The 25,504-nt window shown below is 42.0% G+C and overlaps 2 protein-coding genes across 5 annotated transcripts in view; one reads left to right on the forward strand and one right to left on the reverse strand.

Annotated features, from left to right (window-relative positions):
* NBEA (neurobeachin) overlaps nucleotides 1-25,504 on the forward strand; it is a 361,495-nt gene that overhangs the window by 220,502 nt on the left and 115,489 nt on the right. The window lies entirely within an intron of this gene.
* On the reverse strand, nucleotides 918-4,769 carry MAB21L1 (mab-21 like 1). The gene has a single exon (XM_028726500.2). The coding sequence runs from the start codon at nucleotides 2,900-2,902 to the stop codon at nucleotides 1,823-1,825; it is 1,080 nt and encodes a 359-aa protein (XP_028582333.1). The 5' UTR covers nucleotides 2,903-4,769; the 3' UTR covers nucleotides 918-1,822.

The following is a 25,504-nucleotide window of genomic DNA, read 5'->3' on the forward strand; positions in this document are numbered from 1 at the left end:
GTGGCCTCAATGTCGAGGCCATCCGTCTGTTGCCCGCCTGCCAACCTTGACAGGAAGAATTAAAAGTGTCTTCCGGATTTTAAAACACACACGCAAGCAAAGCAAAGCAAAGCAAAACAAAACAAAACAAAACATGGAGTTGGGTAACATGGCGAGTCTAACGGTTTTGCTGCCGCGCATCCAAGCGCGGGCAGAACGCAGCTGAAGTTTGAAACAGTATCACCTGGGCAGATCTTGAGCACATTGTTGCACCCCCTCAATGCTTGCCGGGATATTTGCCCTTTGGCTGAATCACGGTTTGCATCCGGAAGGAACTGCCTGCTGCGCTCTCTGCAAGGGCAGGACGGGGCTTCTGGCGGAGGCGGCTCCTTTGCTCCGGCGGGGCCTCCGGAGAGGCCGGCGCTCGCTTTTTCCAAACACAACTGGCGGCGGCTTTATGGCCAGGCTGGTGATGTTTAGGGCAAAGGTAGCAACATTCTTTACCTGCCGATTGTTGGCTTGACCCCCGCAAATCTCTGAACGTTGCAGCTTTCCCCTCCCTTCTCTCCAAGTGCTGTTAATTTTGTTACAAACTAGGCTCGCTTGGGTAATGCGTGCCTTCAGCTTGGTTCAAAACCGGACAGCCGCGTTAGCCTGGCCCACTAAATCTTTTGAGTAGTAGATTTATTTCCTGACGGTTGTAAAAATGTTACTCGCTTAATTGCCACACACCGGAGTGTGACCGATGTCGATGGCCTTCAGGACCCCATTTTTTTAGGGTAGGCTACACCGATTTTTATCTTCGTTTTAAATTATGCTACTTTTAACAGGCCGTCAAGGGCTTCAGACCCGCTTTACACCGCCCCTCCCCGCCCCCCAAAAAGAGAGAATGTAGCAGACTGAGGGCTTGCATGGAATCCAGCACTGAAACTCTTAAGCATATTTATTTTACTTTTATTTATTAGCTTGTAATTAAATAAAATCAGCAACAGAAATTTAAATCACAAAAAGTAATTATCCAGTGTATTTCAAGTGCATTTTTCCAATATATAATTCCAATATTCACAATTATATAAGCAAAATCCAAATTTCTTCTGAATATATTTAAATAACATTTCAAGTATATTTATGGAATGGTAGAAATAGAACAAGCAATATGTTTGAAACAAAAAAAAATGTAAACTTCTTTTTAGCTTAGACACTTCAAAAGACAAGTAACAAAAGTACCATGATAAAATCTACCTTTTTTTTAAGCGGTATCTTCTTGAGCAGAAAATGTCCTGAAGTATCCAAAATGGCAATTTAACTTCTTTTCACCAAATCACAAAACACTAACACCCACAATTTCAAAGACAATGTGAGGTCACAATATTCCATACAATTTTTTAAAAAAAATGTACAGGGGAAGAGTTGGGACAGTTGTGGTTTGTTTTGTTTCTTTTCCTATCTAACGGTTGTGGTTATTTGGGTGGCATCTTCAGATTCTCTTACTCGCACAAAAATCCCGGCCTCGTTATAATCCATTGGTCTGGTTTCTAGGCGGAGTGGTCACAATCAGGCTAAAAACGGCAGCCAATATTGCATTTCCCCTGGTGATAATCATACACGGTTTCGTTTCGTTTTGTTTTCCGGGCAGGCTTTTAAAACCGGGATACCGGCAAGAGTCATAATACTTGCAGTTGGCTTGGTGTGCGTGTGGGCGCAGGCGGGCAGCCTCTTCCCCGAACGCAGGGCGACGTTTGCCCCATTAAACCCAGCAGAATCCTCCGAAGAGAAAGGCAGTTTTTTCTTTTCTTTTCGCGGGGGAGAGAAGAATAGTGTCAGGCCGCCGCTGGCTGGCCCTCTAAAGTTTCTCCAAACTTTTGGGGTTGGTGAGGATCTCCCTGGCCAGCCGCCACGTTTGTTTGGCCGCGTTTTCGAGGGCCGAGTGCGGCTTGCCCTGGAAGAGGTCTAAGTTGGGCAAGAAGTAGTGCGGGCAGCGCCTGCACTGCAGGCACGAGATGAGCTGCAGCAAGATGCCGTTGAGCCGGTCGCCCAGGCACGACTCGTCCCAGTCCGACTCGCGGGGATGCTTCTCGCACTCGTACGACACCAGAGTCTTCATGTGGTAGTTGTTGAGCGGCTGGCCGGGCAGCTCCAGGTGGCGATCCCGCAGCGTCTTGAGGATGGAGAGGCACTTCTTGCGGCAGCCGCCCATCTGCAGCCGGTTCTCGGCCTCGGCGAACTGCAGCACCCAGGCGTCGCTCTCGGCCGAGCTCTGCTTGCCGGCCAGCGAGTGGCACTCCTTGGAGAGCAGGTTGAAGCCCTCGGCCTTCACCTCGGCCACGCGGTTGGGCCCCGGCCAGGGGATGTGCGGCAGCGGCCAGTGCGCCGCGCTGCGCGGCCAGATGCCCGTGCACTTGAAGGCGGGCGTGATCTGCACCACGTAGCGGTCGCGGATGCGCAGCTTGACCTCGCTGGTGTCCGCCACCATCTTCACCACGTCGCGGTAGCTGCACTTGTCCACGGCCTGCGCCACCAGCGTCTGGAAGCGCGAGCGGATCTTGCGCGCCGACAGGTAGCCCGAGGCCGTGATGAACTCCACCCAGAGCGACATGCTCCGCTTGCGCCCGTCGCTCAGCTTGAGCACGGCGCAGCCGGGCAGCGAGCCGTCGTCGACGAAGTTGAAGACGCCCATCTGGTTGAGGTAGAGCACCACCTCGAACTCGGTGGGCGAGATGACCTCCAGGCCCTCGTAGCGGTTGTCCATCTCGTTGAGGGAGCTGATGAAGCGCGGCTCCTGCACCTCCACCTCCTTCAGCACGTCCGACACCACCTTGCACACCTCGCGGATGGTCTTGGCGATGGCCGCCTTGCGCGCCTGGCACTTCTCGTTGTAGTATTTGTTGAGGTGGTACACCAGCTTGGCCTGCGCCGCGATCATGTTGGGACAGAGATCCGGGTTGTAGACCGGAGTCTCGCAGTAGGCGCTGGGATCCAATGCGGCTGCTAAGGCGGGAGCCAACTTCAGACGGGAATCCGGACGCCCGGCGCGGGGAAGCGGAGCCCCAGGCCGCCCAAAGGCGCTGCTCTCGCCGCCGCCGCCGCCGCCGCTGCTCTTTCTGCTGCTCGGCTCCTCCTCAGCTCCGAGGCTCGCTCGCAGGCTGTCTTTCTCTCTCCTTGCCGGCTGGAGGTGGACACTTCTGCCCCGAACAGATCTCCGAGTCTTTCCCAAACACGCACAGGCACACAAACCCCTGGGTTTTTTGTTGGAAAGGATCCTTCAGGGAGCAGAGGAAAGCATGGAAGAGCTGCAGTTAAAAAAAGGGAAGCAAAGTTTGCGCCCAGTTGCAGCCAGGCTCCCACCAGTCAAAATAATAACACATCGGAGCAGGCATTTATTTTTCTCCTGGAGTCACCACGGGGTGTGAGTGTGTGTGTGTGTCTGCGCGCAATGTTGGTAGTCAGATGGGGGGGGGGCGGATTTCTGGGTGTTTCTCTTTCTCTCTCTCCCCCTCTGTGTGTGTGTGTGTCTCCCTGTCTCTGAGTGTGTGTATATGTCAGGAGAAGCTGGCTGTTGGTTTGTATAAGAGCCCAGATGCACTCGCGTGGAAATTATAAAGGCAGGGCCAGGCAGGCGGGCGGCCAATCGCCACTGGGCTCGTCACGGCAGCCTCTTCCAGCTCCAGCCTGGTTAATTAATCCCTCTCGGGGAGACAGAGAAACGCACAAACTCAAGGTAGGGGGCTGGTGGCAGAAAGGGACCAGCCAGGCCGGCGACCCATTGGGCAGGCGAGGAGGCGGAAGGCGGCTACGGCTGTTGGGGAAAGGACTGCTTGCCACTCTTCTCGCCAGGCGTCCTCCGGAGCCTGCTCGTGGCGCAAAGGGGACCGCAGGTGCCAGGAACCCGGCACCCTTCTCCCGGCGAACTGGAGAGGCGCTTCGCTCCGGGGAAAAGGAAGCGGAGACATCACATGCGAAAACTTGGCTTCAGCTGGCGCTGCCTGATAGACGTTGGAAACAGCTGGGAAGTTCTCCGCTTGTCAACCGGACTAGCCTAGTGTTAGAAAGTCACCGGTTGTACGATAGAGGGGAAATATGTACCAGGAGCAGCAGCCTCCTCCTCTTTCTTCTTCCTCCCCAATTAAATAGCACAAAAGGCGAGCTGACGGGTCTCAATCGATTGGATGCAAATGGAGGCGCGTTTTTTACCTGGCTCTTTAGATTGGTAGCAGCTGAAGGAAGCGACCAGTCGCTGGCGGGCTTGACAGTTTTCCGGAATGAGTTTCCGAAGACGCGCAGCCCTGGCTAGCAATGAGTTAGTTGCCTTGTTGCCGCCTTTGTGTACCGCACGTGTCGCAAAGGTGCCCAGCCGCCTGCGCTGTCATTAGCAGCAACATTGTGGCAAAGTAAATGGCAACTCTTAATGGTCTGAAGTGGGCAGGTTTCTGCACCCCACCTCACCCCCGTGTGGACTGTATTTGCAGTCTGGGTGGATTGTAATGGGGACGCGGGAGAAATCGCGGTCATGCGGGCAGGCAGCTTTTCTGTCCCATTTAGACAGTCCAGGTTTAGGGCAGCGCTAGTTATGAGCCAATATCCCCTCCAGTGCCTCCAAGCAGAGCTGTTGGTTGCGCATAGCCGGCCACAGGGAAGCCTTCTGGTTTGCCGCCTGCTCTCTTGTTCCAAGAAGCAACACAGTTCGGAACTGGGAGCGGAGCCCTGGAGCAGCTCCACCTTCCCCTCTCCCTTGAACGGCTTCCAAAATCATCTGTGAGCATCTTAACGTTAAAATTAATTGGGTGCTGTCTAGGGAAAGTTAAGCGCGCTTTAGTTAATTCGAAATCAATGGGATTTAAGCCTGCATCCTAAAGATGTCGCTCAGAAATATCCCTTAAAATCAATTAATAAGCGTAAAACTAGACTGACGGGTGTTTAAAAAAAATATTTGCGGCTCAAGCCTATACACGTCTACTCGTAATTAAGTCCCACTGAATTCAATGGGGCATACTCTCAAGTAAATGAATATAGAATTTTAGAGCCTTAAGCTGGTGCCTAAACCCCATTGATTTCAGTAGAAATCAGGCGCGCTTGATTTGCCCTGAATTTAAGCCCCTTTGTTTATCAGTTGCTCCCTTAAATCTGATGCATGTCTACTTAACAGTAAGGCCAACTGAGTTCAATCGGGTTTACTGCCAAGGAACGGAATAGGATTGCAACCTTATCCTCCTGCGCTCTTGCAGAATTCGTTCAGAGCTCGGGTGTCAATTATTATTATTATTTCGTTGCATTGATTAGACCTGCTTCCAGATAACGGTGAACTTCCTTATCGCCCGGCCCTAAAGGCATTTGCTTCCAAGCAAGTCCATCGACAAGTCGCGTGTTGGGCATTGCAGCAGCCCGGTCCCTTTAAGATCCTATTGTGGCTGCTTGGCCCTTCAGATCACCTTTGCGTCTAGCGATCTGTTTGGGTTGCCTTCACTGCGCGCTTCTCCTGGCGTGTTAGGTCGTTGAATTAGATAGAGGCGAAAGGAGGAGAAACTGGAGCCGCCGCCCAGGGCGCGGGAGGCAACGGTAGCGCATCCTCCTGTGGACGCAGGGCTTTGCGGATGAGGATCTGGCGGGGCGCGCATTTTCTGCGCGGCCGTTTTCTGTCTGGGCAGGGATTGCAAACGGCGTCGAGACGCTTCCAGACAGCAGCTCACCAGCGTGGCCTTGCCTGAACTTAGCTTCAGAAATGTGCGTGGGGCAGGGAAGGATCGTGGGCGAGCAGATAGGTTGGGGTCAGCAGCCCAACAACAGGTGGAGGGGCGCCAGGAGAGACGCTGCGCAAGCAAATCTCTTTCCCGCAGAGAAGATACCCGTCTGCATCCCGTCCTGCTATTTCCCTTCGCCCTCTCGCCTCTAAGAGGCTAAGTCTTGAGCTTGCAAAGGGGAAAGGCACTAGCGTGGCGCTCTCACATTTTATCTCCTTCATCCCGAGGGTGTTTGGGGGTCGGTGGGAGAAGGGACCAGGCTCCTGCGCAAGGAGAGTCTGGCAAGCATCTCGACTTTGCTCCTCTGAACCGGGAGCCCGGCCCCGGAGCACAGCCCCTGCACTTCTAACAGTACTGTATTAGTAGCGAGCAGGCTGTGTTGCCCAAATACAGAAATTTAGCTGGAACCGTGCAGTGAACTACTGAACCGCTTAGTACAGGGGAAAACACATAGTAATAAATTGAAAGTCGGTTCTCAGTGGAGGTGCAACAAAACTCCTCTGTGATAACTGAAAATCTTCACAACAAAGCACTCTCCTGAAGTGGTTCCTCTATGCTCTTCTAGCTGCTGAGATGACACATACAGTGAAGTCTTTAGACTTATATTTAGCTTGTTTCCATAATGATAAGGTGAAGGTTAGAATCAACTCCCTTTAAAATTCCTTACATTGGTTAGGATTGAGCTATAAATGGGTTGAATTATTAATTTGTTGTTAATGTTTCTTGCAGAATATTGTCATTAAATATAAAATAATTACAGCAATTTATAAGCCTGCATTAGCAAAATGTTGCTACACCTCATATTATGATCTGTGCATGTCTACTTTGTATGTAAAATATAATTAATTCAGTGGAACTTACTACTTGGTAACTATGTATGGAATTGGAGACTAAAACTGCAAGCTTGTGTACTTGGGAGAGTAGGTTCTGTTGTAGGCAATGATTGAACTCCAGTTTCACTAGAATAAATATTCCTTTATAAATTTATAGATCAAGCTGCTTTTCACATAGTGTTAAAAGTTTTGATTCTTTAAAATTAATTCAGTAACTGATGCAGTTGGTCCAGATATTTTGATTTATTTGAACTGTAAACTTAATCTAATAAATATAGAAGGCTAACATTTAGGGAATATATTATTATTATTATTATTATTATTATTATTATTATTATTAATATTAAAATATTGAATTTGTTGTTGCATACAAAAACATGTAGGCACTGAGAAAAGCTGTGTAACATAACAATGATGTTATAGAATTTAGCATACTAGATTAAAATTAATTCCAATTTTCAAACATTTTGTAAGGCATTTTTTTAAGGTGTTTGGAAGTTTTTCACATCCACTTGTAGTAAGGGTGTTTAAAACTAGTCTAGATACAAAATTCAATGTGAACTTTAATTTTATTTTTAAATTTTAGTGCTGCCAGGATTTATGCCAGTTTTAATTGCACTGAATCCAAATGCAACTAAATTGAATGAATCCCTGTGCTTCTCTTTGTGATGAATTGGACTGAATGTTAACAAAGACTTTTAGACTTCATAGTCATACGGAAGTCTCACATTAGATGAAAAAATATAAATTAAGACACTTGCTTGAAGGTGGTTAGCACACTTTACATATGCTCCTATATTTAAAATAGTCAGTTTTCTGTTTTCATTACATTCACCTATCAACTGAATCAAGTTTGGTCTTAGCGATAAGGACTTCTATCAGCATAGCAAGATGAAAATAACCCAGTGAAAATTAGGATTGCTAATTGTGTAAGGAATTAAAGGTGTAGGAAAGTCTGAGGAGTGACTTTCTTCAAATTCTGCTGTTGTTGTTCCTGTTGCACAGTCTTGCTCACTTTTACAGACTCTGCTGGGAACTCCCGCTCCTATACTTTCACATAAAATAATTTGTGCAATATTGTTGCAGTATTATTCAAAAAGCCTATCTCAGTTGGAAAAGAAGTGTGCCTGGACTGATTTTATGTTCAGCAAACATAATTTATTAATTAGCAACTTCATTTGTAATTTTACGAATATTGGCTTTCCAGCTAGAGAAAACGTGTTGGTTGCTTTGAATTCACAAGTTCTTCTATTTATGCCACATTGAATTCTCTTTGTGTAGTTGTGACTCTTCACACCACTGTTCATAAGTTTAAAGTCTTGTTTTTTAATATCTGTGTATTGCACTAGGGAGACAGAATATGAAGTGGGTTTTATTGAATTATTTATCCCTGTTGTTGGAGTGGGTTTGAAGGCTCATTTAATGTATCTGATATTCTAACAGTTCTCCACCCCCACCCATTTCATTACACATCATCCTGCAAGCCAAAATAAATTTCTTTTTTGCACTAGAGAAATGAAGCATACATCTTTGTAGCAGATTCACTTTTATTGTCGTTGGGAAAAAAATAAAGGTGTATTTTCTTCCAGTTTAATTTATGGTGACTTTGAGTTTTTTATTTCTTTTGTTATGACTTTTTCAAACTAAGAGTGAATAAAGGGGGGGAAAACATACTATTAAAAGGGTAATCAGAGTAATGTCCATAATGCTTTTTTCATGTTTATAATTTTTAAATACTTTATTTGCAGATAGAATGCATTATTATATTACAAAGGACTTGTGCGTAAGTTTATTTATTTACAGTTGCTTAGAGAGAAATTTCACAGGGTACGACTCATGCAAAAATTAAGACTGCGGCCATACCATTAGTACTTGACACAGTTACAGTCCCAGAGCTTTTTTTACACATACATTCTCTGTTCCAGATTTTGCTGAACTACAGCTCCCATCATTCCATTGGCCATGTTGGCTGAGGCTGATGGGAGTGTTCCATGGCCGGTCTAGAAAGAATTATGTTCTCTGCTCTTTTCCCTCCCCCTGTTACTTCCTTTCTCCAAAACATTGCAAATCTATTACAAAGATTTCAGCAGTGTCATTCAGCTTTTGGAAAAAAAAGGTGAACAGGGTTATTTCCACAGTGACTCTCTTTGCGGTTAAGTTGATACAGTTTTCCAATTCTCTGCCTGCCTCCTTTGCATTCTGACTGAGAAGTCCCCCCACTCACTGGACCCCAAACCCAGTATTGTAAAGATGTTTAGGGATGGTTGTTGTCTGTTTCCCTGTTTCCCATGTCCCAGATAATCCATCACAGCATGTCTGAGGAGGGAATTTTACAATCTGTGTTTTGATAGCTGCCATGGGCTGCTCAAGCCTCTTCTCCTGTCTCTTTGAAATGCAGTTTTTGCATTCCCCCTCCTCTGCCAAAGCACTATCCTAACTGCTTTCCCCAGCACTGCTTTAGTGCTATGATTCTTGGGAAGCAAGAATTAAAACAGTACAAGCAAAAATCGCATGTGAGTACTGTGTATCACACAGAGTCTTATGTCACTCACAAAGCTCAGGCATAGTGGGTAATATCCAAATAATGTTTCTCACAGATTAGTTATGGCGCTGTGCCAAAAATAAGCCAAAGTATCTCTGTAAATTTCCAAAATAGTATTTATACTACATTCTGTTCTTCTGGACACTTGAGAACAACCACTAAGATCTCTCTGTTATGTTTTAAATAAACCATTCAGTGTTGTTAGAAGAATGTTTAAGACAAACACACTTTCCTCTTTGCAACAACAGGTTGTATAATGTTGGCAGGGAGGATAATATGGGGAAATGCACGACCGTGTTTGGTTTATTTATTTATCAACTGCATCAAAAGCAGACATTCTCAGCATGCCAGATTTCAGTTAAAGCAGTCCAACAGTGACGTTTTAAGAATCCTACTTTGGGAATGCTCTTTTTTCCTGAACCCAGAATGGTCCATGGAATCAGGGGGGATTAGCTCCCTTTAATCTACTGCATCTGCAGTGGGTCATCCAACAGAACTTTCATTACTGTTTCATGTTGTATGTGATTAAGTGACTAAAATATTCAATACTGACCTTGAAAATGAAGCAGCATGTGTTGGATAAACAGCTTTGAAAGCTTAAAGTAATCTTTCCTATAAACAAGATTTCTAAAATGTATTGTTTAACAGAGTGAACAGGATGACCAGAAAGGCATCGTTTGTAAGAGGGAACTGAATTTCTAGAAGCAGACATAAGTAAAAATGCACAAAAGATTAAAACACATTCATATACTATCAGATGTTATTCGGATGGTTAGCATGATTCACACAAGCTGCCTTAGTTATTGTGAAGTACTCTTGCTTAAATGGATTTTTACCTCACTTTAAGCACATTTACTCGTAAGCATCCCACTGATTTTAGTTTAATTCGCCTCCCAAGTAAGGGCTGTTTTGAGATCTATTTTTCACATCTAAGGCCACTATTATGCATGATACTAGGTAGAAACCAGTGTGAGAAAAAGACATAGCTTTTCTTTTAGTCACATGGAATCTGCCACAAGTATTCAGAGGCAGAAGTTGTAAATGAATCATTGTAGGTATGAAGCTGAGCATGAGTTTTAATAGGCCACTGTTAGGAATGCATTACACTGGGCTGAAACCAGTGTTTCTGGAAGTAGTGCCTAGAATCACACAGCATCTGTGTTTCTGGATTTTTTGATCAATTAAAAGTCTGCAGTTAGAACCAGATTTTGCAACACTGTCTTTTCAAACTTTTATGCTGTGATTTTGAACTTTAAAAAATACATTGATTTAAGCTGTGAAATTCCTAGGTACTGAGAATCTGCAAGGCAACAAATTGCTGTACACCTGATTTTTAGAAGTGTCACAAATTTAGTGGATAGTTCATGGCAAATTCAAAAGCACTCTACCACTAGTCACCTCCATACTATACTGCTACTCCTTATAGCCATTAACAAGAAGCCACTTCTCCTGAGAAACCAAAGAAATATCTGGATTCAATTAAGCCAAGGTCCAGAGGCTGGTAGAAAATCCTTGTTACTGCTGCAACTGATGGAGATGTATCAACCATATATGCTCAGCCATTGTTAGCCTGTGGCACTAGTTTTTTCAAATTGGGCATTGTTGCATCTTTTCTCAGTAGTTGCAACAGCACAGGCCATTGTATGACTTATGGACATTATGGTATTTGATACGTTTGTAGATGGAGAGGTTTTGGTTGAACTGGCATTAGAAAAGGGAAATGTCATGGCAACACAGCTGTGTATGGACCATACTGCATGCTGGCACCATAGAGTTAGCAGGAATGAATAGTAACACACTCTTATGCCAAAAAAGGCCAATAACAATAGTAACACAGCAGCTTTATTTTAGTGACTTCTATATACCATGATCTAATAATTCTTTAGTTGAAATTTGGAAACTACTTTGCAAATCAATTTTTCAGATTTGAAGCCTAACGGTAGACTAACAAATGTATTTTTAAAATCCCTTGTGTCACACCTTTTGAGTTATAGACCACTTGAAGTAGCTTAGAATAATATTAAAGCAACACAATATAGAAACCAACAATGGCAGATCTAAACAAAAAAGTTCAGTTAAAATAAATAGCAAGCACCAGTCTTAACTGGGGTTTGTGAGGTGTTAGGGGCGGGGTAGTACCCTTGGTGATCCTTCTAGCATAGTTTGTCCATCTTTGGTCACCATGCTGCACTCAGCTCTCACCTATGGCTCCTAGAAGCTCTCAGCATGTGACAGCAGCCAAACCCCAGGAGTGACTTCCAACTGGCTGGTTGAGGGTAGCCGAGGGGTCTCAAACCCTCGGTGAGTTAGGGACTTTCCCTGTAAGTGAAGACAGGCTCCAGCAGATTGAACAGATGAGACCAATAGTGGGGCCAATAAGGCAGTTTATGCACATTCTGTTGAGGGAAGTGAGGTCCAGATAGGGTTTGTCCACCTTGGAAGATAGCCCATCTAAGAGAAGGAAAACTCTAGTTCTAAACCTGTACTGCTTTGGGGGATATATTCAGAAGAAGAAAAGGCTAAGGAGTAAACCCTACACAAATCTAGAGTGGAGTACTTTACCTAAGACAGTTAGATGGTGCTTTGTGTGCCAGCAACTCCTGCAGCTAAGCTAGTGCAAAAGGTATTGCTCTGCTTTCCTTTGGACCACATCAGCAAGGCCTAGAGGGGTGTTTTGTTGTCTCGGCAGCCCAGGACCTCCGTGCACACTGTCCAGGTTTGCTCTCCAGGGAGGTCACTTTGGTGCTGCTAACACAGTGGTTTGACTTCACTCCTGGAGATGCACTCCATTGACTCTCGAGACAGACGGATGCCAACAGCAACAATATAAAATGCAGCCCCATAGTAAAACGCTCTCTCTCTCTCTCTCTCTCTCTCTTTAATATGCAAAGTCTCAGTATTGGACTATCTACTCTTTTTTTGGGGGGGGGGACACTTAAAGCAGAATTTCCACTCTCCTATGATTCTCCAGAAGAAATGATCTTGTACATCTTTACTTAGAAATGAGTCTTGCTGAGCTTCAATGGTTATAACTCTCTAACTGTGATATAATTTTACATGCATTTACTCAGAAGTAATCCCCACGAGTTCGGTGACACATACTCCCAGATAAGTGAGTATACAATAGCAACCTTAATGACTGTTTTAAAATATACAGGGCAGCAGTGCTTTCAGTAAAGCTTCCTCTGCCAGTGTGAGGAATGCCTCTAAATGTCCCCATTAATGACTGCTGGAGAAATTATTTTGATGAGTGATATGAAATGCATCTCCTCTGGAACACATTCTTTAAATATTTTAATTCCAGATGAAGCCATGACAGATTATCCAAAAAGTCAACACTCACGCAAGTTTTTCCCCAAACTACACTTTAAAGCAGATCAAGCTGTGATTAAAAATGTGGAATTCGGGGTGGACCAAGTCACTGAGCTGTCTGAGACAAAGCACAAGATGGTGCTCCGCCAACCTCTGTTCCACAATTTGCAGCTGCACTGATAACTGAATCTTAACCTCAACATTGTCCATCTGCCAGTGTCCTCCACTGCATCCCAAGGCAGTTCAGAAAATGTCTGAACCACACCTTTATTCAGAAGTCTATCGGGCGATGAACATAAAAGCAACGCAGTATTAAGACCAACAAGTAATAAAATCAAAACAACATGAAATTTGAGGAAAATCTGCTTAGGGGTTGCAGGACAGGCAAAGCTCTGTCAGCCAACACTTTGCTACATCTGTCCCCAACCCCCTCCGTGGCAGCCACACTTTTCTGCCTAGTGGTAGGGTCAGTCCTGATGGAATGTCATTTCCCTGCCTTTCTTCTTCTACTGACTGGATGAAGCAACTGTCCACATTGTACTTCAGTGTGTCAAAAGGACTGGAGGCAACTGCTTACCTGGGCATCATAAAATAAAAATCTGAAATACTGGCTTAGGGTAGAAGGTAAATAACTGCTGTTGGCTTGCAAAAAGCTGAAGCTAGCACCTAGGATTTGCTGCTTCTTACTTTTTAGCCGTGCTCTTCAACGGTCTATAAAATATGGTATCCATTCCTAAATGTCATTGCTATATAACTGGTGGACAGCCATGCATCCTGTCTCCATTTGCAGTTCTTTCTTTGCTGCTTTCTGCTGCTTGCTTTGTGCTGGTAAAACTCGCTCTCAGTGTCTCTGTGGTCTGTAACTTCCAGCAGTAGCTGTGTTGCCCTATTGCAGCAAAACAACAGAGTGTCCCCAGGCACCTTGAAGACTAACAGGTTTATTGTGGGATACATTTTCATAGGCCTCACCGCCCGCTTTCACTTTTCATTTTCAATCACATGCAGCTTATTTCATGATCTTCCTTATAGTTCTTCTTTGTGCCTTTTGCTTTCTCTCCAAATATTTAAGTGTAGATAAATCTTTAAAATTTACTACGGAAGATGTCAAAGGGAAACCCCTTGCTGCATCTTTTATTCTAGTAGTACATCAGAAGAACTATGTCAAATAGAGCTTGCACTTAAAGCTAACTAACAAAATTTAAAGCTGAATAACATTTACCCAAACATTCTCGAAAAAACTTGGATGCGAAATACCTGAACTTACATGTGCATGCAAATTTCGCTTCTTGTTAAAAGACTTGAAAGTGGTCAAGATAATCTTTTTATTTTATTTTATTTTAAAAACAAGAAAACTACAGACTTATCCACCCAACCCCTTTTCCAGGCAAGCACAGAATGCATTTTGAAAGCTAGAATGGTACATATAACCAACCTTGTTGAGGAACGGTCAATGTGGCTTGTTACAAAGGGAGGTTTGTCTCACTAACGTTTTAAGTTCTTCTACACCAGCTGCTTTTCTTGAGAGATGTACTGAAAACAGCTTGTGCAGTCTGTACCTCATCACTGTACTAGCCTTAATTAGGATTGATTTTGGAGGGAGGGGGTTAGTGGGTACTTTTTAAAGGAAGCACTCATTTTATCTGTATGTTGTCTCAGGATGCCTGTCAAACAGCAGGCTGGAGTACATGTACGCAGAACCACGCACACACACCACCAGCAGCGAAAGGTTTTTCCAGCTTTTCTACTTAATGCAGTTCTCCCCCACTGTTCTTCTCTATAGACACAGGGGTGAAGTCCATCTTCACATGCATCTCCATGCATCATCTGTTAGTAAGAAAGACATGTAGTTTCTTTATGCTGTGCCATGAAAACTAATAGCACAGGACTTTATCAGGGCAAAGAGAGACATATGTGAGAGACCCTCCTTGTCCCATAAATAAACAATTTGGTGCAGACACATAACCTTAAAAGAGATTCTTTTCTTTTTCTTTTAGGGGTAAGAGTAGCTGCTCATTTACACAGAAAACATCCAGTAGACGTGATATTCTTGGGTTGTCAAATAGGCTTTTGCCAAAGCCCCCCTGATTGATATAGTGCTTTTTTACCCTCTAGTTTTAAAAGTATAAAGCTGAGGTGCTGAAGAAATCACTTGAAATCATCAGAGAGGATGAGGAATCTCTCATCCAAGAAAATGCTAAAAATTTTACCTTTTTTAGGTTTTATATAAAAATGCAACTGAAGGGAATGTGATTGAGGAATATTTGTACATGTGTGTGTGTATCTTTAAGAGGACATCACTGGACTTTGAAGTATTAGACAACTACCACCTGGTCAGAAAGGCCCTCTTTTTTGGATAGGTCGTTTCCAGTCCACTTCAGGTGTCCCTGGAGGAAATTGTTTTGAGGCTTATTTCTATATGGTTTCAGGCCTTGTTTTGGCATTGACAGAGCCTTGGTCACCCTCATAGATTACTTTTATTGCTCTCACAGCAGATTTTGATGCCATTGGCTGTGGCAGTCTTCTGTATCAGTGCTAGGGATTGACATTTGAGGCCACTCCGTTACAGTGGTTTTGTTCCTAAATGCAGGATCAATACCCACAAAGTAGCATTGGGTGATTTCTGCTTGGCTCTCTGACAGTTAGGTTGTGGGCCCCACAAGATTCCATTCAGTCCCTGATGAAGGTTATCTGGGAATTTGTAGTGTGTTATCAGTGTGTGGATGACACCACTCTGTGTCTCCGTTCCATCTGAATCAGGAGAGACTGTTCACGTGCTGGACTGGTGGTTGAGGACATAATGAGCTGGATAAGGGTTAAGAAAGACTCTTGACAAAATTTGGGCGTAGGTAGTTCTAAAGTCGACTAATTGAATAGGTGACCTGTCTTGAATGGAACTGTACTCCTCCTGAATACAGTAAGTTTATAGTCTGAAGGTGCTTCCTGAGTTAATGCTATCATTTGGGGCCCAAATAGCCTTGATGACAGGGAGTGTCTTTCTCCAGCTCACAACTCCTCTCCTCTTTGCATGGAATTACTCAGTTTTGGACCACATTCTTTAGAGTTACAACCTTCTCAGTTGTATTGAGAGGCACAGGAACATGTAACAAAATTTAAACAGGATTTAGAGTATTGATATTTCTCTGAAAGGAAGGGGGGGGGGGAATGAGACAATAACCTGCCATCCATGCATAATCTCCCATTGGTGTTTGAAAAAAGTACAAAATGGAGATTTCATCCTATATTGTTTGGGAAATTGTTTTATTGTCCACATACGCTGTAACGTTTGGAGAGTTGTATTATTATTTACATACACAGAAGATTTATTTGTGAACAAAGAGGGAGTAGAAAAAGGAGAACCAGCTCTACAAAGACAGGAATCTTTGATGTTGTATCTCATCTGGAAGTAAATTCATACTGCATATTAAAACAAGAAGCAAGATAAATATGTTTCAAATTCAGGAATCAAACTTCATTTTAAGTATTATATCGATACACTCCTCTTGAATACATTTCCAGTCTGCCTAGTAGCAATCTCTTGATTTCAACAAGAGAGAAATTCTCAGCACATGCAAGACGAAAAGCTTGTGTGAGTGTAAATAATATTCCTTCCATTGAAAAGAAAAGGAGTCCTAAAGCAAAATTTGAAGTGAGTTTAGGAGTTATTTCTATGGCAGAAGATCAGATGAATCTCAAGGGAAGCCATACGTGTTCTGATAAAACCATCAAATTTTCAGAGGGCACTTTTCCACATCCCCAGTTAGAAAGCACTGTGTGCATGGGGCTCATGGTTGCATTCAGTACATTGAAGAGAGGAATGCGATTTTCAAAAGGGTTTGATGTTTGAAATATAAAACAAGCCATTTACATTTTTATGAGTAACATGAATGTGTTTGAACAGTGTTACAAACTCTGTAGCTATAAAAGTGAAATCTGATTCAGACAATGTGATACAATCAAGTGATAGATTCCATTAAAAAGTCCTTCTTCCGAATGGATATCTTTGCTCATTTCTTAACCATTTTTCATCCCCTTTGTTTGTTCTTCCCTGTAAAATGTATGATAGTGCTTCCAATTTAATTCTGGAAACAGCTTATTCATGGTCACCTCTATAAAGGAATGAATACCCGTTTCAACCAATGGCAAACGTTTTTTTAACAGAATCATTATGTTCTGAGTAATGCTTTTTGCCGTTGGTTGGAATGGTTGTATATTTCTTTTCCAGATGTAGTTTATAAAGTTAGAGCAGAAATACTCTGGTATTTAAGAATATTGCATGGTGTCACAAAATTATTTTAAAGCAATTTTGCTTGTGTAATGTGCTCTAGAAATTCATTTAAAAATTCAGCACAGTACAAAACAGTAAAGTGGATATGTGATTTATTTTAGACGTTCGGTTATAATTGAAAGAGTAATTTCAAGTCAACTTTGTGCATGTTTACAGGCCTATTAGCAGAAAAGTTATTGCTAGAAAAATAATACTGAACAATTTCCAGTAAATATTCTGCCATACTCACATTCTCTCTCTCCCTCCTATAAATCATTTCTCAAGTATATCAAAGGCTAACTTAGACCCTACATGTTTTTTTAATAACCCTGTAAAACGAAACAGTTAATAAATAAAGACTTCTCATTGGCAGTAGGAAGTATATGTAAGTAATATCACATTTGCTAGGTTGTGCCTTAATGTTTGCAATTTTCATCTGCACCTTGAGAGATTGCCTCTTACCAAGGTAAAATAACAGCACACGCGTAGGACACAGTTGCCTCATTGTACTCATTAAACATGTTCATTATTTGTGCTATTAGCATTTAGCAGTCAGAATAAAACTGTGTAGGAAATTTACTTTGCCAACACACTTCCATCTCCACTGCCGCTGGTATCTCTGTCTCAGCCTTTTGAATTTTTGTTGCACAAGATTTCTTAAATTTCTCCTGATGGAATAAGCAGTAGAATATTTATTGTACAAAATTTATTATTGACCTAATTTGCACTTTATAAGCAAATGGCATATCTCAATGGGGGGAAAGACTCCCTCCCACCACCAAATTCAGTTCTTCATTTGTTTTGCTCACCATGCCGCATTAGCACAGTTTTCCCCTGTGTCCATCTGCCAGTGTACAATTTAGCCATGGGCATCTGCAGACCTTGCGGTGATCAGTATTGCAGGCAAAAGCCATATGTGTTTAAATAATAAAAAAGAAACTCTTTATTTCATTTGCTGTTTTAACTGGATGGATAACTTTTGTGCCTTAAGTCAGAGGGAGAGAAAATACAGAAATAATTAATTGCCTCTATTCTTTAGGCAGTTTCATTTTCCTTTTCCAATATGGAATGCTTGTCAGCTTTCCTGATAAATGACTGCATGTATTTGCATAGATTTTACATTAACAGAAAAATTAGTTTATTTGTGAAAAGTAGTTTACATAATAATGCAAAGTGTAGTATGAATTATGTTTATTAACCTAGGGGAAGAAACTGTAGAAGCCTGTGCATAATAAAATCTTGTCAAGGGTTTGAGACACACACACACACACACACACACACACACACACACACACACACACACAAAATTCAAGCCCCACAAACCTTTATTTTGATGCCTCTTTTAAAAAAGAAAAAGTCTTTGAAAGATTTTTAGTCAACTGACTCCAGATTTTCCTAGGGAAAGCCTTTTTTGGAATCTATTGGGCATTCTCCCCCCCCCCCCAAGACATTTAAACCCATTTGGAAAAAATGTACGCTAAATTTGATCTGTTTTGAAGTTTATTTCCAAGTTTGAATAGAAGACTGCAAGTCAATTCATTGTTTGCAAAGTACACATTAAGAACACATTTTAAGTTTCTAATAACACCACTGATGCGATGTTATCTGTAGCTTTTCTTTAAAAGCTTTCAGTTGCTGCATTATCATTTAGTAGGATCATGAAAATAAATTTGAGTTTCCTGCTTCACAGCTTATTACATGTCCTCTAATATGTGATCATTATTGGGTTCAAACTGCAATTAAAAACTGGAATTTAACAGTTTAAAGAAAAATCATGACCAAAGTGTTCTTCATACAAGCCATTTGTTTTTTCCTGGGGAAAGTATTGGTTGTTCGGCTTGGAGCTAGTAGCCTTAAGGCAAATAATACTATTTATGCAGCATCAGGGTGTTTTTATGCCATATAAAATGCAGATGTATTCAGGGCTGTTGTCTCATGCTGTATTGCAAAATATCTTGTTGCTTATGAAACATGCTACACCTAATGGCAAGTTAAAAGAAGAGAGTGCCTTTGCCACTTCTTGAATCTGGGACACCCTGGGTACCAGCTGTCACAGTTCAGCTAATGATGACAAATACTCCTCTCTATGCAGATTGCCGAGTTTGCAGGCTGCTGTGAGAGGCAGCCAGATTACCTTTCCTCAGATAGTAATTTAACCTTTTAAACTCAAGTGTCAGAAGGAAATTATTAGCCGGGTTATTTTCAATAACTATTGCTTTCCCCCCTTTTTAAGCTAATACAGTAATAAATTCACAAATAGTTCTTGTACCTGTTGTGCTACAAGAACAGGAAATCAACATGATAGTACCTATAAGCAGTAAAGGCACTTTGCCAGCATGAATTCTTAAACTGACCTTGGATAGAGACTATCTGTACTATCAGGAAGAAACCTGGAAGGCTATATTTATGCTTCCACCGGTAACAGGCAGTGTCATACCCCCAGTCCCACCGTCACCACTTGTATTCGCAGATATAACTAGTGCAATGTTTTTAAAATTATATTTTTGTTTTCTTGGATGTTCATACTGTGATTCTGTCTGGGAGCTTCCAGTAGTCTCATCCAGGTTCCATTTATTCCAAGTTCTATGCCTCAATTTAACAAGGTCTTTGATTTTTTCCCTAGTGTTATATGTCTGCATTTTACTCAGGGGACTTGTATGAGTAAAAAGGTTAGGATTATATTTTCTGGTGTAATCGTTTTGTGAATGTGAATCCTAGAAGCTTTCAAATGAGAAAAGTTTGTCAACCTTGTTTTGCATATTTTGAAGTGAATTTTTGAATAATGGGCATATTTTGCGACAAGATCCCATAATCTTAGAGTGAATTCATTCTCTCGACTATGGGTCTTCACGGATTCAAAAGAGCATCCCTGCACAGTAGTCAGGGAAATACCAGGGTTTTACAGAGAAGTTTGAAAGATCTTTAGGGCAGGGTGGGGGCACCTAATAAAAACTGAAAAATGGTCCACAGAATGTGCTGGCTGATAGTTGAGCAGGAGGCAGAAAGGCAATTTGTTTGTTACAAGCATGACAACTGTGTCTATGTTATCTTTTCTTCACAAGTTACCAAGGCAGTGTACAATAAAATAACTTAAGTCAATCCACTAAACACATTAAACACCATTAGAGAAGAAAATGTTACATCTGACATATCTAAGGAACAATAAAAATGTATCCAAGGTCCTCAATACCAGAGTGAACAGGCATATTTTACTAGCCAATGAAGTATCTATACTGTTGTTTGAAATCCAGGTGGAAATCATTCCCTGAGATGGATGCTGTTACAAAGGCAGCCTCTCTCTGAGTAGTCATAAGCTGAATTTCCATAGGGCATGGCATGACCCAGAAGACTTCTTCTGATAGGTAGTTCTACACAGAGAGAGCCATTCCTTCAGATACCCTTATCTCAAACTTTGTTACCTAAACTTGGCTTAGTAGCCAGTACAATTCTTTAAGCATTGGTAATATGTGCATGTGATGTGGTGTCCCACTTAGCTGCGACATTTTGTGCTAACTGCAGTGTTCAAGCAAACCTGAGGCCAGCTCCACATTGATCTCATTGCAATAATCCAATCTTGAGATTACCAGTGTATGAATTGTCGTTGCTAAGCCGTCTCTGTCTAGGAATGGCCACAGGTGGTAAATCAGGCAAAGGTGGTAAAATGCTCTCCTAGGCAAGGAACGTGGGATGAAGTATACTGGAAAGGGGCATGTTGAGATGACTGAAACCCTGAACAGGAGCATCCCACACGGCAACAATTTGTCGTAGCTTCAGCTGCTATTATAAATGACCACATAAGTGTTTGCATAAAAAGAGTTAAAGGAAAATGATTCTTATTGAAACTAAATTATGTGAGGCTGGAGCATACCTGGAGAGTCAAAGTGCTTTTCAAGCAATAATGGAAGGGTATGGGACTTGTCGATCAGAAGTCAGTGGTTCGAATCCCCGCGATGGGGTGAGCTCCCGTTGCCCAGTCCCTGCTCCTGCCAACCTAGCAGTTTGAAAACACGTCAAAGTGCAAGTAGATAAATAGGTACCGCTCTGGCGGGAAGGTAAACGGCGTTTCCGTGCGCTGCTCTGGTTCACAGAAGCGGCTTAGTCATGCTGGCCACATGACCCAGAAGCTGTACGCCGGCTCCCTCGGCCAAGAAAGCGAGATGAGTGCTGCAACCCCAGAGTCGGCCACAACTGGACCTAATGGTCAGGGGTCCCTTTACCTTTACCTATGTTTTTTGTAGAGAAAGTGTCTTATATGTCTTACATGGTTTACCACCCTCCTGCTGCCTTTTCCTAGGAAGCCCATCATTGCCTCAAACCACAGTAGAGCCTCCAAAGATTTTGACATCCTTCCAGTAAATACTTGATGGTCTGCCTAGAAGTGGTTCTGCCAGGCTGAGCATTCTAGGAGTGCACTTGGCCCTAGAGCGATCACAGCCAGGGAGCAACAGACAGAGAGGTCTTTCTGTCAGCTATGGCCAATGCCAGAAGGATGGAACTGCAAGAGCTTGTCTTGCAGGCTTTCCCCACACTTTGCAAAAACCTTGCAGTTGGCTACACCTTCACTATTGGTGACAGATCACTGTAAAACTGAGAAAGAGGAAAGAATAAATTCCTCCTACTTCAGAGGAATTACTGTGTTTGGGCCTTGGTTGCTCTTGCTTGGGGGTGGCAAACTGGTGGACCAAATAATCCTTAACTGGAAGCCATAATAGAATTGTGATATGTGCATGGTTTTAAGAGCTCTGAACCATGTCCAGACTTGGTGGAATTAGGCTCAGTATGTAAATGGTGAGGAAACAAAAAGCTGTAATAATGTGATCTGGGAAACCCATGTGTTGGATGTGTGCAGTGAGAGAAACAAGAGTGTAGTCATAGGCCAAAGGTATATTAATGCCACAAAATATACCAGTGAATTAGAGAATAGAAGTATCTTGAAATTTGCTGCAAAATTATTATGATTATTTCCAATTTTTTGTGAAATTCTCAGCTCTTTCTTTGATATAGTTTTATTCTGCTCTTATTTAGCTTTTATTAGTTGTATTTATTGGAATTTATAGTGACCCCTCCAATTATATTGTACATAAACTGCTTTTAAAAAGAGATTTTTTTAAAATAAAAAAGAGATTTTTAAATATTAAATAGTATATACATTTTATAAATAAACAATAGTACTGTTATTAGTTGCCAGAGCATAGCTAGGAATACACTATGAAGTGAGTGGTTTAATGACTAGGCTGCATCATGTAGCAAAGAGGAAACTAAATTATAAGAGGTATCCTCCCATTTTGTTTATGTTTGCCAGGTTGACCCTGGAGGAATATAGGAATTACTAGCCAATAAGGGAGAAAACAGCAATAGCTGCTTAGAACAGAACATGTCAGCCTTGTGATTAAAACATTGCAGTTCCATAGTTTGACCAGAGTAACTCTGTGGAAACACTTGTAATGTGGCCTCATCCACAGAGCAGAACTCAGTTTGAGTCTTACTATTTTATTCAGGCATACGTTTTACTGACCTGCGATCTTCATCCTTAACTTATATGGAACTGCAGTAGACTCTGAAGATCTGTTGGCAGGAGAGATTTTTATTTTTTAAAACTGGAAAGGTCAAATCAGCAGCAAGCTTACGTGCATATGTACAAATGTTACTGTTTTTACAAGCTTCATGTGTTCCAATCTGCTCCCTTTTTGTAGCCCATTTTTAGAACATGACTTCAGCAATTATTTTTGTTGTTGTTTAAAGCTCTTGCAAGCCGCAGGTGTGTTATGATATATTATTTTATGCAACAGTTACACTGTCTGGGGTGTAAAAAGAGCAAAGATTGTGGTGCTTTGTCCACAGCTTTCCGCAGTTTGTTGCTTGAATAGATATCAATGCCGAAACAAAAGAAGCATTTTCATGTTTGGATTTGCCCCATCTGTGTGATCTGGTGGTTTATGCAGGAGGAGGTGTTATCACATGAATCCAAATGCATAAAGTCAGTTGCTTTATGGACTCCTTTCTGTGCGTGAAGGAGTTTATAAGTTGGCTGCTCTATTGTGTGTCACTTCCAGCTGACATGTGTGCATTGTGCTGAGCATATTTGGGGTGTAATTACAACTAATGGAGCCTGGAACACAGCTTGTTCACTGAGTAATTTATTCGTCTCTTGTCTGATTCTTGAAAGTTGCTGCAAGACTGTTACATGATGCACAATATTTTGGACATGCCTAAGGGTGTCTGGCACCATTCCATTTCCATAGGCTCAAGAAGTCAGCTTAAATTTTAGAACCCGGGTAATTAATTACGAGACTCAAATTTGCTGGGCAGGCAATTTCGTAAAAGAATACAGAGAAGATAGGGTGGAACATCAACTTTACTATGCAACATAGAATCTTCTGATTTAGGATAAAATAATAAGTGTGTGTGAAAGCTTAATTTATAGGGAAGTTCCTGTGTATGTTATTAAATTATAAATGAGAATGGTAAATAAATAATAGAGGTGAGGTATTGTAACCTCTGAATCAGGAGGCAGAAATCCCACATAAACTATAATTTGAGACAAGCAACAGTGTTAGTCTATAGCAGCATAAATAATTCGAGGGTGGTAGCATTGGTGTCTGACAAAAGTTAGTGTATTATCTACAGAAGCTTATGGCACAATAAATCAGGTCATCTGAGAGGGGACTGAAAGAAAATTATCATGTTAAGCAGGGAATCAGTGGAGTTTTCCATGAATTACTTTTTGAAATGTTATGTTTTAAAGGGTTCCTGGGCTTTAAAAATTTCATACTTGAGGCTTGAATATCATATGATGGTGAATCAGCACACAGAATAACAGTAATTAAAATAAATCAAATATTTTATGTCATTATCCTTTATTCACACTGTTATAAAGCTTTGCTTTCTGATATCGTACTCAGAATTAGAATTCTTCTTGTGCTTCGTTTGAACTCAGAAATAATTTTGTTTCACATTGCCCAAGCAATATGGCGGACAAGTTACTTTCTTAAACAGGTGCCTCGGACAGGAAAATCTTAAAAAGATGAACTAGGTTGTATTGCAATGTGATTGCCTAAATCTGTATTATATGAAGTCCCTGAATATTCATTTCAATAAGCACTAAATATTTGACCATTGCATTCTACAGGTTAAATAATAGTTTATAATATTTTGTGCAACTAAAGAGATATTTAACATTTGTGTTATTCTCTATTTAAAAGTAGATAAATTTATAGTCCCATGAGAAGGACTATACAATAATTTCAACTCTGATGGAATCTTTATTTTTATCATATTTTAAGCATATCCCCCCCCCCCAATGTTAAACAGAATTACATAAGAACAACAGCAAATAAAAATATATTAAAGTACTGTGATTGCCGTATAGGTCCGTATAGTTAAAGCCATGGTTTTCCCAGTAGTGATGTATGGAAGTGAGAGCTGGACCATAAAGAAGGCTGAAGAATTTATGCTTTTGAATTATGGTGCTGGAGGGGACTCTTGAGAGTCCCATGGACTGCAAGAAGATCAAACGCATCCATTCTTAAGGAAATCAGCCCTGAGTGCTCACTTGAAGGACAGATCGTGAAGCTGAGGCTCCAATACTTTGGCCACCTCATGAGAAGAGAAGACTCCCTGGAAAAGACCCTGATGTCGGGAAAGATGGAGGGCACAAGGAGAAGGGGACAACAGAGGACGAGATGGTTGGACAGTGTTCTTGAAACTACCAGCATGAGTTTGACCAAGCTGCAGGAGGCAGTGGAAGACAGGAGGGCCTGGCGTGCTCTGTTCCATGGGGTCACGAAGAGTCGGACACGACTAAACGACTAAACAATAACAACAACAACAACTGTGATTGCCTTCTTTAAAAGTGGACCAATTCGGACAATCATGTCTTATCTTACTAGTAACCCCAAACAGTTGCAGGGTGAAAGTCAGTCTGGCTAAAGCTCAGAATGAGCTCAGGCTTACAAGAGAAGTTAATAATAATATAAAAAGGTTTCTTCGGCAATGTCCGAAGTAAGAAGAAGAAGCAAGTGGTAGGTCCTTTGTGTGGAAAACATGGAGAAATGCTATTGGGTTACAGAGAGAAGGTGGAACTGCTCAACTCCTACTTGGTCTCTGTCTTCACCCAAAAGGAAAGCAGTGCCTAACCTAGTGATAACATAATAAGTGATGTAAGGAGGTAGCAGCAGCCCAAGATAGGAAAAGAGGTATTAAGGGAACACCTAGTTACTTTAAATGAATTCAAATATTCAGAGCCTGATGAGCCCAAGGGTACTAAAGGAGCTAGCAGATGTAATCTCAGAGCCTCTATAATGTTCAAGAATTATTGGCGAACAGGCGAGTTGTCCCATCTTCAAAATGGGAAAAAAAGAAGACCCAGGTAACTACAGACCAGTGAGCTTGACATTGATACCAGGAAAGGTCCTGGAACAGATAATTAAACCATTGGTCTGTGAGCACTTAGAATGGGTTTTTTCAAAAACAAGTCATGCCAGACAAATCTCATTTATTTCCTTTTTTATTAGAGTTACAAGTTTGGTGGATCAGGGAACTGTTGTGGACAAAGTGCATCTTTATTTTAGTAAGGCTTTTGACAAAGTCCCCCATAATATTCTTGTGGAGAAGTTGGAAAAATTTGGGCCAGACAAGATATGTTTGTCCTGGAAAAGAGGAGACTGAGAGGAGATATGATAGCCATCTTCAAATATCTCAAGGGCTGTCACATGGAAGACGAAGCAAGCTCTGGAGAGTAGGACTCAAACCAATGTTACAAGAAAGGAGATTCCAACTAAACATCAGGCGGAAAAAACTTTCTGATGGTAAGAGCTGTTCGATAGTGGAATGGACTCCC

This window comes from Podarcis muralis, chromosome 4 (genome assembly GCF_964188315.1).
Source record: "Podarcis muralis chromosome 4, rPodMur119.hap1.1, whole genome shotgun sequence".
Taxonomy (NCBI): Eukaryota; Metazoa; Chordata; class Lepidosauria; order Squamata; family Lacertidae; genus Podarcis; species Podarcis muralis.